Below are 27440 nucleotides of genomic sequence, written 5' to 3' on the forward strand. Positions count from 1 at the left end.
GAAAAATATATGCCACGCTTCCTACTGCAGACCCTGGGCTAGGTCTTGTCGAGGGACAAGGACATCTTAATACCCAGGAGGGAAAGAGATCCAGTTTGGCATAATGCAAAGTGTAATGAATAAAGGTTTTAGCCAACATGCAAAGGGCAGAGCAGCAGAGATGCACATAAGGTTTACTTCACATTTTGCGGGAGCTCTCCTTTTAGCACTTGCGTTCCTGGAGCAAACGCCCTTCATAGGGGGCGCAAAAGCAGGCAATCACAGAGAAGTGAAGCGGCAGCGGGCTTGGGGGAGAAGTCGAGAGATAGGAAAACTAGAGTGGGGGGAGGGGTCCTGGGCCCATCCTGGGTTTGAAAAGAGGATAAAATGCCTTTAGTCACTTTTCTCCTCCTTCCTCCAAATCCATCACTATGTGAAACTGGCTAGGGGGGAGAGGGTTACATCACTGAGAAAGAGGACCTCTCCTTGCTCCAAGGGCCACAGCCTAGGACACCTAAGAATAACATCTAACGCCTTCTAGACCCACCTCTGCTCCCTAAGAAAGGGAGACCAACGTGACTGGGCGAGGCAGCGAGGCGACCCGGGAGCCAGCACAGCTGTGGACCGGGCGGGGGGCCGTGGCCAGGCGGCTTCGAGGAACTGCCGGGAGCAGCCACTCAGCAGCGGCGGGCTGCACTGGGCTCCGCGCGCCGGCAGGGGCGGGGCAGGGGCGGAGCGGGCGCGAGACTCTGGCGCCTGGAACCGGAGCCCGACGCCGCCGGGTGCGGACCCTTTTCCCCTCCCCTCTCGGCACCGCCTCCTGCAGCCCAGGGAGGGGCCGGGGCGGAGCGAGTCGGGCCGCACGGGGCGGAGCGGGCGCGGGCTCGGGCGCGGGCGCGGGCGCGGCCAGAGAGCGGCGCGAGGCGGGCGGTGAAGGTCCGCGGCGGGACCGGTGTAGCTGCTGCTGCCCACGACCCGCACCCGGCCGGCCGCGTCCGCATACTCACCTACCTTCGCGGCGCGGCGGGAGGCGTGCGGAGCCCCGAGGTAGCGAGTCCCCGCGCTCCGGCTCTCCGGACTCGCCTGGTGTCCTCGCCTGTGGCGGGGCGGGCGGCAGCAGCTCCCGGGCATGGCTTCAGCGGGCAGCGGCATGGAGGAGGTGCGCGTGTCGGTGCTGACCCCGCTGAAGCTGGTCGGGCTGGTGTGCATCTTCCTGGCGCTGTGTCTGGACCTGGGGGCCGTGCTGAGCCCCGCCTGGGTCACGGCTGACCACCAGTACTACCTGTCCCTGTGGGAGTCCTGCCGGAAACCCGCCAGCTTGGACATCTGGCACTGCGACTCCACGCTCAGCAGCGGTGAGGGCCCGGCGCGCCGCGACCCCTGCCTCCCACCCCGTACTACCCCGTGCCCCGCTGCCAGGACAGCCACCGCTTCTCCTCACCTCCCTGCGCCTCTAGTCTGTCCCACCCCATCCCGGCCCTTCGCGGATCCTTGGACTCCAGCCAGCTCCCTAGTGTCCACCCCCCATCCCCTCCCCATTCCTGGTCGCTGAACCTAAAGCGACGTCCCACGCCCTCCTTCCTCCCGTGGCCATTCCTCTCGCTCTGGAGTAACACGTACGCTATTTTGGGCAATTGTTATCATTTAAGGCGAGAACCATGTGGCTGTGTAAAAAATGTAACGGCTTCCACACCCCCGTGAAAAAAGAAACAGGCAAAAACGCCCCAACTCCACCAAGATGCTGCGGGTTCTCTGCTCAGTCTTCCCCACTTTCTCCTCTTTCCCTTCCCCTCTCTCTCTCTCTCTCTCTCTGTCTCGAGGGGGAGGAATTTGCCTAGGTTTACCTCTTAGTGTTCACATTTGTGCCTGTTCTACTTTGCCTTATGTGCGTTTTCCCCCGATGAACTTCGGTTTGAATTTTATTTCCTTAAATGTTTGAGGGATATGGAGAGTTGGGAGAGAGGCTTAATTTCCTTTCCTTTTTTGGTGACACCGTCCGTCGTTGGTTGTGAGTTGCCCTTCTTTCTCTCCCACTCTAAGTAACTCCTCTCTCCTCCAGACCTTTATTCCTCTTTTCCATGAGCTACTCACAGATGCCTGGAAAGTTGTGCTTTATTCAGCCAGCCCCTGAAAGCTGCAAATGGATGGGATAAGGATGGGGATGGAGAAGGAGGTAGCCATTGGGGCTGCCAGGTCCCAGGGGCACTTTACTGTTTACTCCCTCCCTGACCCTCCGGTTGACTTCCCAAGCGCCCCATTTACACCCTTATAGCAGAAATCTACCAACTTCTGGTTTCTTGCTGCATACCCTTTCCTCTCTAATCTGGATTTTTCAGCTGCTGGTGTTAGCGCAAAGAAAGAGAAATAAAGGAGACCTGCCCGTGATTTTCTACACACACACACACACACACACACGCGCGCGCGCGCGCACCTGAGAAACTCATTAGGTTAAATTCCTTCCTGACAGTTTCATGTCTTTTCTGTGACTATTTATAAAGCTTCCTTGGAAACGTTTCAAGTTCCAACAAAGTTGAAATACCGCAAAAAGTCACAAAAATCTGATTTTCCTTTGTCTTTGGCTTCCTGTTATAGGAGAGATTAGTTCACTTGGTTAAGTTTCTTCCGAAAATTTGTTTTTGCAAAAGGCATTTTCTTTGATATTACCCCAAAATTCCCATTGAAGGGTTTCATCTTTGTTGATTAATTCACTGTGGAGGGGGGACTGGTTGGCAGCCGGAGGTCAACATTTAGGTCCTTTAATTCTTTCAGGGTTGGTTGTTTACAACTGAAGATAAAATAAATTGGCAAAATTCCTTTCTTTGGTAACCAGGGGATCCAAATAAACTTTGTCGAAAATATCTTTTCTTTCCCTCTTCAATAGAAATGGAAATTTATGTAGGAATGCTAGCTTCTGCGTATCTCCTTAGCAACGTGAATCTTTTGCCCCTTTCTTTCTGTCTCTTCAAATAATAGCCCCCTGATTGCATAAAGACTTTTCAGATAGGTTAAAGAAGCCAGCTTTAACTCCCATTTGCTTTTCATGCCAGTATCCTTTTCTCTTGGCCAGGAATGTAGGGAATGGGGAGAAGCCAGCTCGAGTTTTTTGAGCTCAAAGCAGTGTCTGCTAATCTTTTCTTAATTGCCTCCATACCCATTTATCTCAGCTTTTTTTCCCCTCTAGGCAAGGAAATAGGGAGACACAAGCTTAATGCAAATATAGCGGTAATAGGACTCTACAAAGTAAAAATCAAAGGCAGGCACAGTTTATGATTTTTCTCCCCAAATTCCTTATTCCACCCCCTTGCTGAAACTCATACCCCAGCACGTATTTCTATGTGGGTTTCTGAAAATCAGCTTTAGGCTTATTTTGCTTAAAAAAATAGTCTCAGCCTAGAAAAAGTAGAGTTCGTTAGCAAATGAGTAAAAAGTAGAGATCATTTTGTTAGAGGCTATTTGGAACAAGTTCTTGACTTTCTGTATGTAGGAGTAGTTCAATTTTATTCTTCAAGGTGGTAGGGGGGTGCAAGGGGTGAAGGAAAGGAAACAAAACATGGAAAATTGCTGTGTCCCCATTTTACAAAATGTCCTTTCTTAAATTGTTACGTGAACCTGAAGCTTTTATCCACCAGTGTTTTGAAAGGGAGGGAAACGCCTGAATCGAAACCAGCAATGCTTTCCTTGCCTGTTCAGAGGAGAGGCAGCTTTTTTCAGTCTGTTTGCTGTGTGGAGTAGCAGAAAGCAAGGAGGGAAATGGCTTTCCTGAAGATTTTAAGAGCTCCACTTCATTGTCTCTTGAAATAAATTACCTTGGGAGGAATCACCAAGGACAATTTTACTGAAGGCCCTTCACCAGGATCTTTAGGGCTTAATTAAAAAACCTTTGTCTTAATTAGAATGAAAACTGCCGTGAAGAGGCAAGCTTGCATTTACAGAAGGAAGATTTTAGGAATGCTTTCTACTGACCATAGTATGTCCTACTTAGGCCCAATTTCCACTGAAACTTTCCCCTAAGCCATTATTTTTTAACTTGCATGTGAATTTTGGTACCAAATGTGCATCGTTTGCTTGCTGTTTATAACCCGTCTATGGTTTTAAGCAAAAGCAGAACCATGCCTCTTGTGTCCTGGTGTATTGAAGGTTGCGTCAGCACTTCTAGTACAACCAGTAATCCAATTGTCAGTCAGCCCTAATCCCTTTCTCTGGTGTCCCAGTTCAGTGTATGGAGGGCAGTCCAGGCACTGATCTTAAATTATAAGTTTTCCAAAAAGACAAATGAAAAAACGGCTAATTGACTCTCATTCGTGGTGGAAGCAGAAAAAGAAAAATAAAGTATACTCGCTTGTTAGGAAGTTTGGAATATGCAGTACTCACATGGCTGCCGGCCACAGAATTCGTTTCTAAGGATGGTTTTCCCCAGTATTGTTTTGGGCAGCCTTTTAATAAATCTTAAATCTTATAAAAATTATAGTAATGTTTCAGACTCCTGCTTAATCACGTTTAGTTTTGATAACTTTTTTCCTAGAGCATAGTTGTTAGGATTTCACAGTCATAGCAATACTGGAGAATCCTTGGCACAAATAGGATTGGCTTTGGTGACGCCCTACAGTTCAACATCAAATGTGCTGTATAAGCTCTAGGGAGATTTTGCATTTCTTCTATAAATTTATAAATATATGACTTTCATATAAAGCAGATTGCTTTTTGATGTCTGTATAATTTATCGACTAAGCATAAAGCAAGGACATACAGATGGCTAAATGAACACATTTTACTGACACAGTAATTTGGGGATATAACAAGTACATTTATACATCTTTTCATCCACAAAATACTTGATCAAATAGTACCTTTTTCAAGGGATATTGTTAACATCATTCATGTACTTTCCTAAAAATAGCTGCATTTGTAACATGAGTCACTGGTAGTTTTGAAATGGCAGTGCACCGGATGCTAATAACACAGGTGAATATTATTATTTCCAGTTGACAAGAGATTCTTTTTAGAGTGCTTTATACATAGATCTTTTTAAAAACTTTAGTATAAAAACCCCACTTTAAAAGGAATTTATAAGAAAACCTATCTTAGGTGGTAGTTTAAGATAAACAGAACTGCCTGAACACCTGCAAATCTTAGAAAAATCTGAGATACAGTGATTCTGAGTTCAGACATTTATATCTGTAAATATTTTGAATCTGCACCTTAATTGGGAAACAGAATTTCATTGGGAAACCTCACAATGTGATTTGCTCCAGGGAATGTTGAGCTTGTTGTTTGAAATGAGTTGATATTGGCGCATGTTTACAAATAGCTCAGCAAGTCTGGAAGTTGCTACAGTTGTACCCTCTTCTGGCTTCCTGGAAAAGAACATAAGTAGAACAAATGCACTTTCATTAACCTACACAGCATAGACAGGTGGAAAATTAACAGAGTACCGGTTAATGCCAAAACTTTCTCAACTAATTAACCGGAGAAAAACCAAGCGTAACTTAAAGTCATCATGATGATTTTCTTTTAATATCATCTAGATTTTTAAGTTCTCCAGATTTACTTCAACAAAGGACATTTTAATTTGTGGCCAGATATAATTCCTCTTTTGCTCACATTCATAGAAGGATTGTAATCCCCAGGGAGCCACTTAGATCAGTCTTTGGCAGCTAAGGGATTTGGTGAGTGTGGGAAAAGCCTGGCTTTAATAAAACATTTCAAGCCAAAACAAAAACAAACAAAAGCATATCTGAAGCAATAGATTTTACCTGTCGTCAGGAATACGTTTCAGGAAATTTCCTGCAAGTCTCTGTTTAATAGTAAGGCCACTTTAGAAAGACCAAAGATACAGCCAGTACTACTATTAATAGATATATTAGTGAAAGGATGTTGTACATGTTTCAAAAATAAGTCTCTAGAATACATTACCTAAATACCACAGCAGGGAGCTCTATGAACCTCTTCTGGTTCTGAGGGCTGCCCCATAATAAATAAATAAGTAAATATTATAGCAAACCATATGAGCTATGCTAAATTATAGGGTAAGCCTGTAGCAGGGCAGAGTAGTATTGTGGAGAATACAGGGGACTTTGGATTCTAATTGACCTGAACTTGGCCATTTAAAATCATGTGACCTCATACAACTTATTTAATGTCTTCAAATGGTTTGTCATAAAGTTTAAATATATGAAAGTACCTGCTCATTAGCGTTGTATTTCTTCCTTAATGTATATTCAGAAAAACCCAGTGATATTTTTTCAATAATTGAGGCCTTTTTCCCCCTTAAGTAGTAAAATTTCTTTGCATTGCATAATGAAGTACTTTGTTAACTTCAAATTTAAATTTTGATATGTATTACCTAGTATTTAACAATGCTCTTGGTAGATCACGATCTTAAACCTATTAACCAAAGGTAGCTACCTTTTATTCAGTATTACTATAGATCAGACACCTCAGTTATTCCCATTGTCACAATAAATTTGCCAGGTCGCTAATGTTATTCCTATATGTTATTGAGGAGACCAGGGATTTTTGTAAGACCTTTACCAAGGTCTCGGTTAATCGGTAGTAGAGACAGATTTTTACCAACAGTGTTCCAGTTACTAATGCTGGGAAACTAACCATAACAAAAATTATTAGTTAAAATAACAACCATTTTATTATGTTCATGAGTTCTGTGGGTCAGGAATTCAGATAGGACATAATGAGAATGGCTTGTCTCTGCTCCAGGATGTCTGGGGCCATAGCTGAGGATAACTTGAATGGCTGGGGACTGGAACATCTGGAACTGTAGGATCCTTTTCCACATGTTTTCACTCATGGGTTTGGGACCTAGGTAGGAAGAGATTTGAGGCTGGACTCAGTTGGGACTCTCGCTGGAGTGCCTACAGGTGGCCTTTCTAGCATTGTTGTCTCAGGATAGTTGGACTTTTTACAAATTCAGTGGTTCCCTCCCCCCCCCCCCCCCCCCCCGCCAGTGAGAGTCCCAAGAGAACCAGGCTCTTTCTGAACTAGCCTTGTAAATCACACATCTCTTCTACCACATTTCCATTGGTTACAAAGGAGTCATATGGCCAGGTTGGATTTAAGGGGAGAAAATTGGACTCTACCTCTTGATAGAACAGTGGCAAGGTCACCTTGTTTGTGGAAGAGCATGTTGGATAGGAGATGATATTGGGCCGTGTTTGGAGCATACAATCTGACACTGAGACTAGCTGAAAATCTGCATTCTTAACTTTATTGCCCCTGAAGAACAAAGACAATTGCATAGCTTCTGTACTTAAGAACTTTGAATCGATTGTATAAATAACGTTTGGCTAGAACAAAAACTTCGCTCACCAACATATGGCTCTAATGATTGGTCCCTTGTACTTTGGATTTTGGTGAAATGAACTCAAGGACCTAACCTGTCCACAAATAGAGATATATATAAAGCATTCTTTAATCTTTGGTTTGCAGTCTCAAATGACCAGCCCTCAAACTGATTAGGAATCTGTACTGTAATCTGCCACTGCATGTTGGCGTGATAAAATCTTACTCTTTTTTTTTTCTTAGAAATTTTTTTGAATGCATCTGATGAGGTTCTTGGTATATGAATACAAAAACATTAAAATTCCAGGCAGGAGCCAAGTTTTGTAGTGCTAGAGAAGTGCCGGAGTTACAGAGTTGTTTTTTGTTTGCTTTCTTTTCCTTTGTTTTAATAATAATTCTTGATAATTGCCCATATATTGAATCACAGAATTATAATACATTTGAAATAGAAAGATTTTTGAAAGAATCCAGTCCAATCACATTTATTGCATGGATAAGGAAAATGAGGCAAGATGTAACGTTAAAGACCCAATAGAGAGGGTACATTTAGCCATAGTAGTTTTGCAGAAGTTGGTTTTCAGAATTTTCTGCAATATTGCAGATAACTATTTCTTGGTGTTTGAAAATGAATACTGTCATGTATGGAATTATGGATGAAGAGGTTAAGGACCACATGGGCAATAGCTGCCCACTTTTTATAAGATTGTTCATCATTCATGACTTTATTTTGCATAGAATTTAAATAGTCTTTAAAAAGAATCATGTGTATTGATAAGTCAGTTAGATTTTAGATGTTTATTACCATCAAATTTGCATTTTCACTATGACTAGTTCTTAAAAATAAACACCACTTTTGCTTTAAGTTTCTCCAGGATGAGATACTTTAAATTAAAACAATAACCTAATTTTAAGTTGAAAAGTAATTCCAAAAGTATGTAGAAGTCAGGTGTGTAAGTTTCTTAGATTGATTAAATGAATATAAGTTTTCATTCAACAACTTATTGCATTCTGACTTTATTAAAAATATTAATTTATCAAAAGAGATTGATTTTTCTTAAAACAGAATTTTAACTTCACATATTAGAGGCACTGGCAGTTAAATCTTATCAATCTTTTCAAAATATTGGATCAACTCCCTTAAAAATTAGACAAGGACACCTTTCCTTAACCTTTGTGCTCCTAGGTTCCTGTGGGATTTTGGAATACTAGTAGATCATCAGTTTTCTATTCTGTTCTAATATTGCCTTTGGCACTATGGACTCCCATTAAAAAAAGTACAACAAGGAGACATCTATGGTTTCCCAAAGAACCAGGGAAAAATATCTGGATCATCTTTGTCTCTATCAACTTATTACTGTTGTGAGGTTTAAAGTGATAGTTTAATGAGTCATGTTTCAAGATAATATCACAAATTTTGGTACTATTTAAAATTTCTATTTATTAGTCCAAAAGATATTTAAAAAATAGAAGTTGGGACCCCTGAATCACTTATTCTCTGTACATAAAAAGGGACACCCACAAAGAACTCAAATTTTAATCAAAGAAGATTTTATTGCTGTCCCTAAATTTAAGGCCCCTAAACCAAATATTCACCAGAACTCTGCCTTAGTGCTCTGTGAATGAAACCTGTAGTCTATTCCTAACACCTCTAGGTGATTTAGAGAGAGAAAGAAATGATGTCTACCCTCCAGTTTCCCATCTTCTCACATATACCCAATGAGTTAACTTCATTGAAACATATTCATTGATTGTTCTAGAAAAGGGTAGATATTATCCTGGTACAAATTCAGCCTGGGTGCCAGGCACTATGCTGAGAGTCAAGTGGTGAGAGTCAGGTGATGAATGAAACAAATGTTGTCTGTTAAACAAATTAATGAAATAAATGTACAAAATCCTATAAAAAAGGAAACAGAAGCTCTACTTCTGCAGAGGGTTGAAGGAGCTGGTGGGAGCACTAGATTGCCAATTTTATCCCTCCATATTTACTAAAGGGGTGTCTTAATACTGATTGTGGGTGGCTGTCTAGCTTTCTTCCTTCTACTCTTTGATTATTCTTAGCTGCCCTAAACCCATCACAAAAACATTTTAGTTGCTTAGAGGAAGGTCACCCACTTCTAATCCTGGCGTGGGTTTTCTTCTTCCTGATTTTCCAAATGATCAAGTTTTCTAAATTGTAACCTTCTTAGGTTTTATTTTTCTCAAAGAGTGGAAAAGGAAAAATGTTCAATATATCAAACTCATCACAGCTTTTTAGAAATACCATGATTAGAAATGATTATTCAGAAATACTGGTACCCATTAGGTAATATTAGCCTTTCTATCGAGACTCAGAAGTATTTAGCATTAATCTTAAAAAAAATTCTTCAGTTACATTTGGTGAAAATAATTAAATGCCATAATTAATTTCTGACAAAGTGAGCTAGTTGGGGGAAAGCCATGATCTTCAGTGAAGAGGTAGCTAACTTGGGGAATGTGAGTTTGAAATATTATTCAATATCTGAGTTTTTTATTCCTTAAACAAAAACCAACCATCCCAGTATTTTCTTGCCTTCCTTCCTTCTTCTCTTCCTTCCTTCTGTCCTTCCTACCCTCCTTTGCTTCCTTTTTTCTAGATATAGGGTCTCACTCTGTCACTCAGGCTGGAATGCAGTGGCAGGATCATAGCTCACTGCTACGTGGAATACCTGGGCTCAAGCGATCTTCCTGCCTCAGCCTCCTGAGTAGCTGGGACTACAGGCATGTGCCACCACGCCCAGCCCTCCAAATCTTGATGATAGAATGGGATTGGTAATACCAATTTAGCTTTCTAAATTCTTACCAATTCAATTAAATTTAAATATTTTCCTATACGTATACCCTACAAGTGAATAAAGGTATTTAGAAAAATTGAATGTTTGCTGATAATGAGTGAAAAGGGATCCAATCTATTTAGGAGAATTTGTGGATAACTTATAAGGAGCAGTGTCAAGATGAGTTATGCATATCATTTTGGTTAACATAATTTTACTTGGAGGGGTTCAAAGATGAAAATACAAGTGCCATTTGGACAAATTTGAGTGTGATTATAAAATTTTTCAAAACTGTATGTTTTAATTTGTGATGAGAATTGTAGAAAAGTGAGAATCAGCCATTAAAACAATAGAATACGTTTAGAGAAATACTACCCATCCAAACAGTGGGACTGGAATTTATAGGGTTAAAAATTTGTTTCTTCATTGCTTTTTAATTATATCTAATTTCCTAAAAGAAGTGGCCATTATATGCTCAGGGATTTACATACAGTAGAACTAATCTCAGCACACAAACAATACCTACAGATGTAAATAAATTAGCCAGTGTTTGACACTTTAAAAGTTTCAAAATGAGTTGGGTGAAGGCAGAAAGCTTTAGGCACCAATGTAATCCATTGACCTTGGCTCAAAAGTGTAGCAAATATAGCCTCATGAAGATTTTGCCTTTGCTGAAAATCAGAAGTGAATTTTGACCATGAATTCCCTAAGGGAATAAGAATTCTCCAATTGGACAAATTATAATTTGGCCTATAGAATTTTCATAATTCAGTGACAATTTCAGACCAGTCTCATGTATTAAACTGCTAAAGTCAGTCAGCACAATTCTGCAGAATACTGAAGCTTTTGTAGACATTGGAAACTGTGGTGCCAGCTAATAAAAATACCTTGCAAAAGGACTTGAATTTAGTTCCTGAGTTGCAAGTTAACATTGGACTTGGTGTTATAATATAGGGACTGCCTGATTTTTATCCTGTAAATACAGGGGGAAATATAAGATTATCTATATATATTTTCCTGTTGTTTTCTAACTTTTTTTCTGTTAGGGAAAGCACTAACAGAAAAGCATACACTTATCTTGTGCCTGGGCTTCTCTAGGTGCAGTTCCAGTACTTCCAGGGTGTCACTGTGTCAATTTTGCCAAAATACTCTTGAGGGAACCTGACATGTAATATAGCAGCCTCATTTTAGGTTTGGTTTCTAGATCCAAAACATGCCTCTCAGCTCATTTGAGCCTTCATGGATTTATGGACCAAGGATGTACCTTATTTCCTCAAAACTGATCATCGCCTGTTCTCTCAAGTCTTAGAAACTAAACTCAGATTTCCAATCAGCTGGCTTGACATTGAACAGTGGGCAGTTTTAATTGTGCAGAGCACTGCAGTTTGTAAAAGAGAACCATGGCCGTTGGTGTTCTGCAGGGCTGGTTTATGTTCACTGCTCCACTACAGTATTGGTACATCATTTATAGAAAGTGGAATACTAATACAGAGTAATAAATCTCTAAGGATTCTTAACACTTCATCTGACTAAATACTGTGAGGGCTGTAATTGGAGAACTAAGATTGATATAGAAATTAACTGATTATCAGAACTTAAAATACATGACTTTTTTAAAGAAATGGGGCTTGAAATGGAGAATTTTATGACATTTTCATTTGTTTTGCAAACACAATATGGGATAGCAAGTATTTGTGGAATGTAAACCTTTTAATGGAAAAATCATTAGGGTACAGACAAGTTTTCTGGTCATTTATTATAATATTACTATAAATTGGCCAAGTCTTACAATATGTAATAAAACCTTTTATATGTATATATTCTTATTAAATCTAGTATTGGACTTTGATTGACAAGTAAATACCTATCTACCTGTATAAAAACAAAGCCCAACCTATTATTTTAATGGCTATCAGTAGGTATTTATAATGTTTTTCATTTTTTTATTCCCTGTATCCCAGTCTCGTTCAGTAAAAGAGAAGAAAATGGTAACTGGCCAGTCTACGTGGTCACTGACTTTAGTTCACCTCTCAGCCTGGCCCAATTATTTGGACAATGGATTCTTGTTGTGTACTGAAAAAGGCACAAAGCCACAGGCCCTGTTCATCAGCTGCAAAATGCCCATGCTGAGCCTTGACAAGTGCTCCAGGCCTCCTTGACTATGGTAGCCATATCTAACCACTTTTTCAGCTTCCTGATTGAGGTTCAGCTGGTCAGCGGTTTAAAGTTTTGGTTCTGGGCACCTGGCCCGAGTGAATCATTCCAAATGGATATGATGACAACAGTTCTAAAACTTGGCACCATCTACCAGGGATATAGTCTGAATAATCCAGTCTAAGCCCCAGGTTTTGGCCAGAACAGAGTAGTTATGGCTTATTTCTAGTCTCTCCTGAAAAAAAAAATGGTTTTTCTGTTTGAGCAGGCATATCTCTAGTTGTGGGCCAAAGGGAAGGGTAGCAGTATCACAACAGTGGTAATGCTAATGACACTCCTTGTTGACTTTACGTCTAGAGTAACTTTCTCATTGGCCACAACTTTAGTACTGAAAATAAACATAGAACATTTAGAAGAAAATCCAGAACTGATTGTGTTTCTCTTATTTTCAATTGTATTTCTTGTTCTACGAGAGGTTCCTTTCCTAATTAGGTTCTAGTCCCTTTTAATAACTTTTATTCTCCATTCTCCTGGTGCCTTCTCCTGTTACATTTTACTGGTTTTCCATGTGAAATACAGTGATGCTATTTTGAGGAAATGTAACATGTGCAATTAGGAGTTTTTGTAATTTTTTGTTGCTATATTGGGTAAGCATCACTTTGCACTCCTGTATTACTCATTTATCAAGTTGACTCCACTGTGTGTTTTTTCTTGTTTGAGAGGCCTTTACTTAGAAAAAATGTTCAGCATTTGAAAATGGTATATAAAGTATGGACCAGGGGTCAGTAAACAGCAACCCAGCAACAAAGTCAAAACCAGCCCACCAAATGTTTTTGTAGATAAAGTTTTAGTGGATCACTGCCATGCTCATTTATTTACATACTGTCTATGGCTGTTTTCACACTACAGGGCAGTGTTGAGTAGTTACAACAGAGACCATGACTCACAAAACCAAAAATATTTATTATCTGGCCCTTTATAGGGAAAATTTGCCTATTTTTTCTGTCTTAGTCTATTTTTAAAAATGCAAACCAACATGTGCATTTTAGTTATTCTTTGAGGATATTTAAAATAGAGAAAAATGATCAAAATTAATTCCTGTTTGGTTTTGGGCTGAAAGTGAAAATAGTCAAATATGTGTTATTTTATGCACATTGGGTTATATTGCTTATCAGGAAAAAGCAATCTATTGCATTTTTATTTTAGGATTTTTTTTTTCATGAAGATGAGGTCTCATTATGTTGCCTCGGCTGATCTCAAACCCTTGCCTCAAGAGATCCTCCCACCTTGGCCTCCCAAAGTGGTAGGATTACAGGCTCGAGCCACCACTGATGGCTATTTTAGGATATTTTTAAAGTGGATAGATAGTTATATCGTGATTGAAATAAATCCAACACTTTAAAAGCTCTTACTTATGTAAAACAGTTGAGGTAAAGTTGCTAAAAGTAATAATCTTTTTATAAAAGTAAAAGTCCATCTAGAAAGTATTCAGCCTAGGCTCTCTTAATCAAACTCTCCAGGAATTTGATGGATGGATGGATGGATAGATTTTGTTCTTTGTATTCCAAACACTGAGATGTAATTAAACTTTTTTTAACTCAGAAATTTCAACTTACACATGTTTCAGAAGGATTTCCATTATGTTAAACTACAAAATAATTGTGCTATGTATAAACTCTTCCAAAGAAATTTGGAAACTTCCAAGTGTAAGGGTTATTCTTTTGGCTTTTTATTTCAAAGCTACATGCTGTTATGGAATAACAAAAGCCTTAGTATGCCTATCCTTTTAACTGCTAGTTTAAAGCCTGATACACTTTTGTTTGAAGTTGTATGGCTTTGTTACAAATAGATGGCATAAAAAATGCTCTCCACTTTCTTGTGATTCATCTTTATATTTTAAGAGGTGTGAATTTGTTCTATTTTCCTCTTGTTTGTTTGTTTTCCTATTGCAGTGAAGGTCTTAGTTGAGCGCCCATGAAACATCCAGAATTTCATGGGAGGAGAGGATGTGGGAGACGATGCTTAAGGCAGGGATATACAAGTATAAATAAAAGAAGAAAATCTTAGCATATTGTAGGTTCCTCCACGACTGCAGCAAAGAGTACACTTTGGAAGCTTTCTGGAGGGATAATTTCAGAAGAAAGCATTAAAATACCATGAGTTCTGGATTTTGGATAGAATCCATTGCAATTTTACTATAGATTAAAATCTATTTGTATTTGCTGCACATACATTGAACTGAGGGCCAGAAGAGGCAGCCTGGGGCTTTTAAACAATGACCACTGAAGAGTACTACTCTTCACAGAATCATTTTATGTGATGTTTCCTAAGCTATGTGTAGTACTTGCATAGATTCACTTTGTTTCTTCTGAGAGAACATTCTACCCTTCTTAAGAATGGAAAGTGGGCCAGTTTTCTGTCATACCGGTTCTACATTTTTTATTTTATAAGAAATGACAGGTGCATTTCAAGGAGGTTTACATGTCACTAAGTGTATAAGAGACTCTTTTGAAGTGTCCCATGTACAGAGGCCTGCACATAGTAAGTGGTCAATACATGGTTACTGTTTCTGTATATGAATGAAGACAGGAGCTGAGTAGCCATTTAGAGTCCATTCTGGCTCCCTGAGGATACTTAACTTCAGAAACCATCCCTGTGGTGGTAAATACAACAGTGAGATTGGAATGAAATTTTTAAAAAAAAAGAGGAGGAAAAAGCAAACAACAGATCCTCTTGATGCTAATTTGCCTGGGAGTTGTTTTAGTGGTGGTGGGAGAGGCAAATAAAAATTGGGATTTTTATGCGGTGAAGGAAGGCTTGCCAAGAAGAAACAGCAGTAAAAAAGAATGTATTACACTATTGTCACACACAACATGCGTGAATATGAGAGACTTAAAAAGCCAGACACAAAGGAGTTCATGCCATTTATACGAAGTTTAAGAACAGGCAAAACTCAGCTAATCTATGGTGACAGATGTCCTCTGTAGCCTGGGTGTGAGGTTATTGGCCAGGAAGGGGCATGGGAGAATCTTCTGGGTGATGGAAATGTCCTGTATCTTAATCTCGGTGTGGTTACATTGGTGTATAAATATCTATAAAAATTCATCAACTTCTCTACTTTCTATACTTAAGATTTGTGAACTTTATAGCTCACTAAAAATTTAAATCATAATAATATTGAAAATAGGTCATGGAGGGGACACTCGATTTAACATGAATGCTTAATGAAGTCTTTAGAAGAAAAATCTGGCAAACGCCTGGTCTAAAAACTCTGCTGAGCTTAGCATAGAAGACTCTTCTGAATAAGGACATTTGTATTAATTTTTGTTGCAAAACATTTTAAACCCCAAAGGATACTTAGTATGCAGTAAAATCACATCTGTTGAGCCACAGCAAGGTGAAGGCTGCAGAGCATAGTTCTGTTGATTCTTTCAGGACTTAACTGCTTAAAAGCGACGTCTTTCTTTTTTCTTTCAAGATTGGCAGATTGCTACTCTGGCTTTACTCTTGGGCGGTGCTGCCATCATTCTCATTGCATTCTTGGTGGGTTTGATTTCCATCTGCGTGGGATCTCGAAGGCGCTTCTACAGACCTGTTGCTGTCATGCTTTTTGCAGCAGGTAAATATGTTCATTACTTTCAAATGGGTATTAAAGTTTCATGAGCCTTTCTACCATCATCCCTTCTCATGCAGAAGAGGTACGTGTTTGCTGCATTACATAAAGATTGAGAGGCATTTCTTATATTTTAAGGTAAATTGACTAAAAGTTTATTATATTATCAGTTTTCAGTGTGTTAAGCATTTCACAGGTCACAATGGGAACTTCTAAACCTCTAAAACATGAATAAATAATATTTTTTGGCAGGGCTATCACCTTAGGAATTGCAGCAGATGTATTTACCAAGTCTTTTTTACACGTAGTTTTTTTCCCCTTTTTACTGTCCCCTGGTGATTTTAAGGCAACGTTATTTTTCTGGTATGGAACTGAAAAAAATTCCAAAATATGTACTGTTAAAGGCATACATCTCTTTGAAGCTAAACATAGTTATACTGCAAAATGACATATAAGTTGAACCATCAGACAAGTCAATTATATAAAGTCAATTGTATATTTATTAATTTAACAACCATCATTCTATGAAGCACAACTTGGATTAAAATATTAACCAATGTAAAAGACAGGAAGCGTTTAGAAAAGAGGCTTGCAGACTAAAACCTCAATACATGATTTGATGTGAGTTTTAATTTTCATTTATAAGACAGCCTTTGAATATTTTGTTCTTTTCTATTCAAACTGAAATATTCTATGGTACCCTCAATTTACCCTGTCAGTAATATCTGATTTGAAGACTGCAAAATAAGCCCCTGTGACTGTCAATAATGAAGACACTGACAAGACCATCTAGGCTGTTAGATGGATTTTTAAAAGCTGTTTAAAGATTGGAATAGATGAAATTTCTCGGGATTTAAAGGGTAGTTTGAACTAAAAATGTGAAATCAGAAGTGTTCTGCTGCCCCCTACTGTTCTTGTTCAACTTCTTATACCCATTGAAGACGGGTCAGAATGTAGGTGTCATACAAGCTAAGGGTCCAAAGGACTGGAGGAATCCAGAAGTACATCTAATTCGGATCATTATGTGACTTGCTCAAGATCACATAGTAGTTACTATCAGGCCTGGGGGTAGGGGGGGTCTGAATCTTAAACTAGTGGTTCATTCATGACTGATTCCCTCATTCATGCAACTATGTTATGTGTGTCTTTTACAGGCTAAACATTGTAGTTAAGACACCTATAAAACTGGCCAAGGTATCATCACTGATACTTTCTAATAGATTAGAAAGCATGATTTCAAAAGATCCTTTGAAGTCTTAGGCAGTGACCCTAGTATCACTATTTTATTGCTCTCATGTGTAATAAAAGTCTCTATTGTGAATGATTTAGTACAAAATGAAGATTCCCTTAAAGATTCCATTGCTATTCTCTAGTTTATTTCTTGGTTCATGGATTTACCATGGTTCTTTTTTTAGAATGAAATAGCTTAGACATTTTAATTGTAGTATGTCTTTACAGCTAGAATTTATTAACACAATGATTAATCAATTGTAATATGGTTTCTTGATAAATTGTTCTGAAACAATATGCCATTCTTTAAAACTGTAATTCTGTTTTGAGAAATTTTTAGAATATATAGACATTTCTCATTTTAGGATGGTATAGAGACATTCTAATCATTTATTATAAATATCTAATATTATTATGCATAGTTACTATTTTACGGACACTTTAGCTTATCACATAATAGAATATGTAGAATCTATAAAGACATCCATTGTTTATATCATCTATTATAAACATGCTTAGAATAAAAATTCCAGGTTTTGTTCTAAAAGAAAAGATCTGTATGTTTTTCTAAGGATAGCAAACTTTATGAAAATGTGAAAGTAAGTACTGTTTGTAACAGAAAATGTATTGTAAATGAACATAAGTTATAGGTATGGGCTTGGCCAAAATATTTTGATTTAGCTTTAGTTACCACAACTATTAGTAAATTATAACATAATGAAAGGAATCCCTGCAGCAAAATTCATATAGTGTTGTTCTACCCACTGAGACTGAAAATGAGCATTATATTGCTATGTTTAAAAAATGTACATGTGCTGAGATTTAATTTTACTCATTTTTTTGACACCATGATTATGGAAGGTTGTTTTGAAATAACCGTTAATTTAGTGTGAACTTTGCATATACGCATGGTAAAACTTACTGGTTATTTGTAACATGTCATGAAAGGGTTTCTCTTTCCCATTTGGAAAAGCCATTAAACAGTTGCCTATAGCTGATTTCTGGAAAAGATAGTCATTACACATAGTAATCCATTATTGATGGGTGTAAGATTAACAAAGTTGGAAAATATGCCTACTTAAAACAATGCCAGCTAAAGTTATAGTTGTTTATTTTGCTTGCTTCTCAGTAAACATACTTATTCCAGTGGTTGGGTTGTCTAACTTGTAATTTAGTTTAGTGATTCTTCATAAATGTGTTTTTGGAGCCATTTCCCCTTTTGCTTATCTTGGTCTACTTGAAAATGTTCTATGTTTTCTCATTTCTCAAAATAGGCAATATCTTAGTGTTCACATACACAGATAATGATCTCTATCTCAACAAAGAAACATTCTTTTTTTTCTGCTGAGACATGTAGTACATAAAATCAAAACAGATATGCTATTATCACTTAGAAAAATCTCTACCTTAGACTACATATTTAATTCATTCAGTACCATGTGCTATGCCTGGTACTCATAGGTACTCAACAAAAAGTTTTTGAATGAATGATGAAAAGATGACTAAGGCATGTGGCTCATAACCTGGTAAGGAAGAAACAGACTTGTAAACAACTAACTAACTGTAATTCATTTTTTTAAAGCCATTTCTCTCTTTGAGACTTATGAAACAGCAAGTTTGACCTGACTACAAAGCTAGGACCCAAACACTCATAAAAGTAATAATTATCAAAATGATTTTTTAATTTATTTATGTTTTTATTCATTTATTTAACAAATGTGTTGGGCACCTACACTATGCAAATACACTGTGTTAGTGTTAGAAAATATACTCTAAATGTTTTCACTGAAAACTGATGATTAAGTCTCGTAAAGATGTCCAAACAGATTTTAAAGATTTTTGTCTTCTTTTTTTCTCCAAGGTCTTTTATTTAGGGTAGGCTTGCTAGACATCACTGCAGCCCATCTATAACATTGTCCTATTTCCCACAACTCTTTTTCTCATTGGTCCTAGGAGTCTACACTTCAGAATTAGATGTTTTCTATAATAATAATTCTGATAATAAGTAATCGAGAACCTACTATCTGCCACAGTGCTAGAACCTAACATATGCTATCCCTGATACAACAATCTTAAAAGTAGGTATTTATTTTCCCCATATTATCAATGAAGAAGCAGGCTCAGAAGGGTTAAGTAATTATCCAGGGTTGTCCAACTAGTAAGTTGAAGATCCAGGATTTAAGTTCAGGGCATCTATCTGACTTGAAATCCCAAATGAGGATTCACAAGTCACCTTTACTTGGGTACATACCACATACAGAAAAGCCAGAGCAGAATCAGCCTTGATTTTGAATTCGGCTGCCAATTATGGACTGTAGTTGGAGTCCATCCTATAACCACAGTTATGCCATTTCTCAGGAGCAACACCTGAAGGAAGTCATAAAGACCACTAACTGATCAGTGCAGCATGACTGAACCATAGCACATAATGTAAGCTGTGTACATTTCCAGTATGGTTGACTACAGCATACTTTTTTGTGTGTAACTGACAATGATAGATGATATATGGCATGATTCTGATAACTGGCATCCAGTTTCCCTTACTAAAGACTTGGTGAAGTTAGATGGATTGCCTCTTTTAGGGTTCTCTCTTCTTTTATTGTCTGGTTTTGAACTGTCTGCAGGTCATTTTTTGTGCCCCATAGGAACTTAGGGTGAGTGTTTTCTTTTTTCCCAAGGCCTTTCAAACAAATTGCAGAAAATTCTCAGCCTTTTATAATTAGGATTTTAAGTAACAGAATCCTTATTCATTGCATTATTAAGGATGCTTGTTTTCTGTTATATCTGCAAAAAGCCTCCTATGAGTGATCATTTATATAGAGGTGATGGGTTGGGGGAGTGGTCCTGCAACTGATTTTCACCTCTGAGCTATCTCCAATTAGACGCTTGGGTTTTGCACCCCTCATCACCATCCCATAAGTCACAGTGAAAGTGAGATGGCTACTGCCATTTCAAGTGTAGATTTTGGCAGAAAATTCAGTGTCCAGCTTAGATTTCAAGCTAAAAGGAAGTTCTTCTGTTTACAGATCTTTAGATTCCATGTTACTTTCTTTGTACTGATATCAAGCTACTCTTTGGCTAGAACAATTTGCAATATCACTTCCCAATAATTAATGTCATACTACTACTAATTTTAGTAGTTATAGATTAAATTAAATAAAGAAAAGCAAAAAAATTCATAGCTTCATATTAACCCTTCATGGGCTTTTGTTTTTATTCTCCAAATCATTGTTTCCGTTATGTCAGTTCTATATTTAGGTACCTGGCTAATAAGGCCTGACAATTCTGCCTTTAAATTATCTCCTAAGTCTGTGCCTTCTTTTCATACACCACCATTATTGCTTTAGTTGAGGCCATAACTGTTCCTCAAGTGGAACATCTCAGTTCCCAAATTTGATCTTCCCCTACTTTGTTTTATTTTTCTATGGTAATATCTGACATAAAATAACTCTGTGACTTCTTCCTTTCCTTTTCCAAGAATCTAGTTTTTTAGTTCTTCCTTTGTAGTCTTTTCTTTATATTCACTGACCTTTTTTCCCTACTGACAACACCTTAGTCATCACTGCCCACTTGTCCCCAGGCATTGAATGACCTCCTAGGGGCCTGTCCTTCTCTAGTCTCTTCCTTGTGTAGTTTGTCTTGCGCACAAACACATGAAGTCTGTTTCTGAAATACATATCTGGTCTTGTCACTGGCCAGTCTGGTTTCCCCAGAAACAGACTCTGAGACAAGGAATCAAGTGAAAATACTTTGTTTTCAAGGTAAAAGAAGGGCTATGGTAAGGGGTATGGAAAATGACAGGGATGGGAAGGCAACCATTTAAGGGCACATTTTCAAGCCAGTTATCACTCAAAGCAGCTGGAGCTTAATCCTCCTGGAGAAACTCTGGAAACCAGTGTAGAAGGCACACATCAGGAGTTATCTCACTTGAAGAACTAGGGGTCTGGGGTGTCTATGCCCCAAATTCTGAGTCATTGGTAAGGAATGTTAGATGTGATTAAGATACAGCAGTGTCAATTTTCTGAAACTTCTGGTTTGACTCAGAGGCAGCCAAGATAGCAAAGACATGCAATTGCTGGCAATTGGAAGTCAGGCTGGCATTTTTATAGAAGTGATGGAGATGAGAGTTTATGGATAGGGTACCAACAGCATCTACAATTAAAATTAAATAACAATTAGAATAACCTCTCAGATGTCTCCCCAGAGATACAAAAGCCTATGATTTTATGACATACTAAGTCTTTTATAGTCTGAACTAAACATCTCCCTTTGTATCCACCCTTCATTTTGTCCCATGTAAGTTGCCTATAGTCACACCATCTTATACCTCTAAGTTTTATACAAACTGCTCCTTCATCTTAGAAATCTTTCTTTTTCTTTTACCTGTCTCTTCTGACCAACTCCTGCCCATCCTTCAAGAACCAGTTCAAATGGTGCTTCTTCTCTGAAGCCCTCCCCTCTTTCTCTAAGCAGAATTGGTACTTGGCATATCGTTGGAGCTCAGTAAATGGGTATTGAATAGATTATAAATAAACATGCCTCTACAACTGTTGAACACATTGATTTGTAGTTAATCTGTGTGTCTGTCTCCACCATCAGTATGAAATCTCACAGGGCAAGGCCCATGTCCTACCTATCTCATCCCGTTCACCTAGAACACACTGGGCACCCAGTCAATGTTTGTTGAAATATTGAATATCCCCTTAGAAGAAAATTCTCAATATTGAGTGTTTGGGATATTTTAATACTGAAACCATTGAAAAATATCTTCTTACAGCTAGAAAAAAACACAGGAATTAGTATGTCTATTTTCTTGTCATTCCTCTATCCACACAATTTCATGCTTGGACAATTTCATTACCTATTTTCAAAAAAAAAGTGTGAGGAGCATAAAATGAACCCCAAATTCCCTTCAAATTTTAAAATACTCCACAGCTTTACCTATGTTATCTCTGAGGTAGGGCATAGAGAACACCACAGCCAATGCCTATTTTGCGTCATTTGTGGTAAAATAGAAATATAGTACGGTGGCATTTTCTTGACCTCTGAACTCTTTAGGGTTTTTTTTTTTTCCCCTTATGCAGCATCTATGCAAGGGGAGGCATTTTTACCTGCATCTGTATATTTTATTAAATGGAGAACATTATTTATAAATGCAGAATTATATTTTTTCTCAATTTTGCTATTACATTCATTTTTCTATGTGATTCCAAAGAGAGTAAAATAATTCAGAGGCATAGAAGCATTTAAGGGTAATTTTCATCAGGCTCCAACACAATTGAGGTCTAAGAAAGGTATTCAGGAGAGTATGCCAGTGGAGCCTAATGGAGTTGTATTTCCACTTTTCCACTACGGGAAATTATGTCATTATATTTTACCATGGAGGCCAAATATTTGATAAATAAAACACATTTGAAATGAATATTAAAAGCAGCCTAGATAAACACCTCACTCCAGGGACTAGCTGAATCACAAAAGGGACAGTGTAATCCTTTAGAATATAATTCAGATTAGTTATTACTTCTCTGCTTAAATTCCTCTAGCAGCTGCCTATCACACTTAGAATAAAATCCATACCCCAGCCGTGGTTCACAGACTGTTCATGAACTGTGAATGGCTCCTGCTGTCTCTTCCATGGTGTATCTCATGTCGCTCCCTCCCCACTCTGTGTACTGCAGCCATAGCCTTCTGACTGACTTTGCAATGCACTAGGTGTGCCCCTGCGTCTAGAGTTTTGTAGTGACTGTGCCCTCCTGGGAATGCTCACTCCCCACCATATTGATCTGCACCCCCAATTCATTCAGGTCTGTGTTCAAATATCTCCTCCTCAGAGCAGCCTTCTACCACTATTAATCTAAAAGAGTAGCCCTCATGCCTCTGTCTCATCCTGCGTTCTTGGATTTTCTTGTGTCTTAGCAATGGACTGCTACACATGAGAGTATCAACTTTGTCTGTTTTAATACCAATAATGCCTTAAACTGTATCACTTTAGAAACATTTAGATATATATTGAATGGATGATGCATTTATTGATGAGGGAATTATTATACCTAACTCACATTCATATTTCAATGATATTCTGGCAGGATCAGTCAGGATTTGACTAGTAACCCAAGTATAGAAGCCTAAGGAGAAATGCTTTTTTTTTCAATGTACTTGATAACTTTGGAATTTTTCTTCTTTGTAGTTCATGGTTAATAGTAATTGACCTCTTCTTAGTTTTAAGACAATTAAAACATGAAAGCTCTCTTTCCCTCATAAAGGCACAGAACCAACTGAATTTGTTTTAAATTAATACACATTTTAGCACTTACTAGCTGGAAATAGAGGAAGTGTTGGTCATGTAATATGCTGTCATCTGAGTCCTAATAATGACCTAAAACTTTTTCTGAGACTTTTAAACTATAAACAAGGTGTGATTTATGTTTTGGATATTGGGAGATTCTTCTTTTATATGACTTTATTTATCGATCCACTCTCACTAGTAACATGGAAATATGGTAGGCAGGGTGCTGGCCCAGAGCAGTATTGAGCTACATGGCAAAGATGTTTGGAATTCTTCTATCTAGCTCCATATAGATCTTTTGACCCCTAGTCAGACCTTGTAGAAAATAATGATTTTGAGGAGTTATTCCCTCATGAATTTACTGTAGTATGAGAGAGAAAGACAACTGTTACGTAGACTTTCTAGGAATGTTAATCATATTGGTAATAATGATCTTTACAAGTGCTGAGAATAGATAAGAGTAGATTTTAAAGCATAAAATTCCAGTTTAATTAAACACACTATCCATTCTAGTCCTCTTTTTAAAAAAATATAATAAACTATATCAAAATTATGTATATAGTTTTTTCTTATGTCAAAGTTTTGTTCTCTCCTGTTCTTTAACTGTTCACATTTTTGTTCTTGCAGTTCAGGAATTGACAGTATTTTTCAGATGAATTAAACAGTAATCATTTTAACCAAAAAATTACTTCATATATCAGGGGCTAACAAACTTTTTTTGTAAAGAGCCAGAAAATAAATACTTTTGCCTTTGGGGGCCACATGGTTTCTGATGCAGCTACTCAACTCTGCCATTGTAGTATGGACAATATCTGAATGAGCATCCCTGTGTTTCCCAAAACCAAGCAGCAAACCAGATTTGGTAGTTTGACAACCCATGTTATATATAACTATACCTCATATTTTTTTTAGGAATAAGATTGTCTGTTTCTTGAGGGTGGAAGCTGTCATGTGGTATATAGAATGAAGCAGATTCATCCCATAAATTCTAGTTAAATTGATTTAAATAAAATAAAACCTATATAATAATTGCTATAATAGAAAGTTTTCAATGTTAAGTAGAAGACATTATTTCTTATGAAATCCAGTATCTCATATAAAAAATATCTGCAGGATAAATGCCACTTTAGTTTTAGATAGTAAAAAACAAAACAACAGCAACAAAATAAATTTTTCCTTCCCAATTAATTAGTTTGGTTTATTTTATTAGGTATGACTAATCACATTTCCCCTTTAACCCTGACTGAGAACTAAGATCTAAGTAGGAAATAAGAGCTAGGTTTTTTCTCTGTTGTAGTAGCCACCGTTAGCCTAGGCTTTCCAGTACCATTATTTCCTGTGGCTTCATAGACTTAATTCTATTGTGAAAGTAGGTAGGAAATAAATATGTAAATATCATCTGTTAGCTATAATAGAAAGGGTTGTAACTTCTTGACAAAGATGACTTTTGAGCCCTATTTAAAATCAGAGGCATGGACTGGATGAGAGGAAAAGAATGAAAGTAATTTTAGATTAGAGTAATATAAAGCAAAAACGTCAAGGTAGGACTTTCTGGAATATTGGGCTGAATTAGATGGTATTGTGAAATAACAACAAACAACAAAAGCACATTTCAATCACATTTTGACCAGTTTCATCAGTAGAAAGGAGTTTGAATTCCCCAATTCCTCAAGAGCAGAAATAAGAATTTTAGTTGGCATTAGGGTCACTATTCTTGGGGAGTTATTTAGAGGTTTTAGTAGTGGAACAGTTTAGCATTAATTGGTACTACTTGCCATAGTAGTAATAATTATATATGTGTTTGTAAGGTAAGAGTAACTATTTTGTATGCTTATATAAATTATTATATTGTACTAATTATCACACTAAATACTAATAATGATTTACTAGTTATTATAGGGCAATTCTTACTATATTGTGAAAAAATATTTAAACAAAAAATGTTAATATTTTAAAGTATACCAGCTAGAATACGTAGTACTTTAAATTTTTTGGCTTTTATGTTTATTTGATTAAAAATTAACTCATACATATGTCTTTATATGTTTGTATCCCTTTATTTCCTGTAAATAACATTTTCTAATTTTGATTTGCTTCTCTTTCAGTTGTTTTACAGGTTTGCAGCCTGGTCCTTTACCCAATCAAGTTCATTGAAACTGTGAGCTTGAAAATTTACCATGAGTTCAATTGGGGTTATGGCCTGGCCTGGGGTGCAACTATATTTTCATTTGGGGGTGCCATCCTTTATTGCCTGAACCCTAAGAACTATGAAGACTACTACTAGAACCAATAGTCTCAAATTAAAAAACAACAGCAACCATCCAACAAAAGGATTATGTCTGCATCTTTTGTAACTCACTATTTTCTAAAACACTTGTGGAGCATCAAGCAGTTTGCTCAGTTGATTTAGTATCCTTTGCCTTTTGGCTGTCAACATCATAACCAGCTTTTACATCCATTTTAGGGACCTGCACAAATTAAGAGAGCTGATTAGATGTAGGCAAATGCTGCAAACTTCCAATATGTTCATGCCATTTTTCTTGACAAGTGAAGGGTCTATATGACAGCAACCATTGTGAGAAAGTAGTTGGAATGAGAATTGCCTGAATCTCCTATTGCCTGCAGGGGAGCAGCTGGCATAAGCAGCATTTAGAAGTTCCTTTGCAATGACAAGGATTCCACTGTTAGAGCCCTTATCGCCTGCTTATCCCACCCAATGACTACATTGGCTGTTGGTTATTTGCTTGAATGAGCCCTTGAAAAGTGAACTGTCCCTCAGCATCTAATGGGAGCTGTGAATGTCACTAGTTAATGGTACACATTCCACCTTCAAGAATACTCTTTTTAATGGGAGGTTATGCTTTGGCAATCAGCATCTCCCTGGGAAAGGAGTCAAGACTTGGAGACATGTGTTTTTCATTATGTGGTTAGAAGTTGTGCCTCAGCTCTATCTAGAATGGGGAAAAATTGAGGGTCTCTGTTTTCCCCGGGGCAACCAGAAAGAAATATGCATGAGTTGCTTTTGTACCCTTTAAATCATTTACCAAACATTGCAGCAAACAATTGTGCATATGTAACAAGCTTAATGTTTTTATAGAAGGTGAACCATTAATATAAATGGTAATAAGTTGTTCCCTAACCCTCCACATACATTTGCTTATTATACATAAAATTAATATTTGCTCTAGTGAAGTGGTTTGAACACTAACCTTGTACACGTTGTTAAGAGGCTTAGATTGGTATTCACACTTACTAACCATACAAAAGTATGGTACCTTAAAGCTTTTTGCTCTATGTTCTCTACTGTGTCACTGGAAAGTGTTAATAGAATTGCCTAAGAAGAAAAATTGAAATGGTGTTATTCTGAAAATTAATGATTCTTCTGTAAGCACTGTAGTTCAAAATAGAGTAGCAATTAGGATGATCATTTTGTGTAAAATTCATTAAAATAGAAGGCTGCTATTTTTTGCAAGTATTTTAAATGTCTTCATTTTTTAAAAAAAGAATAGTGATAGATTTATATAAATGTCTCAGTAGAGAAGTAGAATTCATCTGGTTATCACCTGGTCCTCTGAAGTTAACTGATGGGCTAATTGATTTGTACACACAATTATGATAGATTTATGTTAAGGAAATCACTTACCATTCAAATGGAAGGAAATATCAATGATAGGGAATAAGTTTGCAACTAATCTCATAGTGCAAACTTGGGTTAATTTTGTTTAATATACAAACTTGGATAGTTTAATTATAAACATATTTTTATATCAAATATACAGTTCTAATATAAAAGTTATAAATAATTATTTTTGTTAACAAAGATACTAAAACAGTATGTTCTGGTTTTGGCCCTCTTGCAGAAAGAAACATTGGAAAAAATCATTTAAAACGTACCTGTGTGTCACTGTATTACAAAATCTGTTAAGACCAGGACCATATCAATAGTATTTAATAATTTGCTTTACCTCCCAAAGCAGAAGTCTACTTTCAGCTTGTCTTAAGAATGGTTGCCAAAAACAATAGCCAAAACAAAACAAAACTATTTTATTATTCAAATGCTAAAAAAGCCCTCTTATGAATTTTCTTAAAATTT

At 37.5% G+C, this 27440-nt stretch overlaps 1 protein-coding gene across 1 annotated transcript; it reads left to right on the top strand.

The window, feature by feature from the left end:
- Window positions 1–1108: 1108 nt before the first annotated feature.
- On the top strand, window positions 1109–26110 carry TMEM47 (transmembrane protein 47). Its single transcript, XM_069463821.1, has 3 exons — window positions 1109–1334; window positions 15697–15837; window positions 25453–26110. The coding sequence occupies exons 1-3, from the start codon at window positions 1109–1111 to the stop codon at window positions 25629–25631; spliced, it is 546 nt and encodes a 181-aa protein (XP_069319922.1). The 3' UTR covers window positions 25632–26110.
- The last annotated feature ends 1330 nt before the right edge of the window (window positions 26111–27440 follow it).

Source organism: Eulemur rufifrons, chromosome 30, assembly GCF_041146395.1.
Source record: "Eulemur rufifrons isolate Redbay chromosome 30, OSU_ERuf_1, whole genome shotgun sequence".
Lineage (NCBI taxonomy): Eukaryota > Metazoa > Chordata > Mammalia > Primates > Lemuridae > Eulemur > Eulemur rufifrons.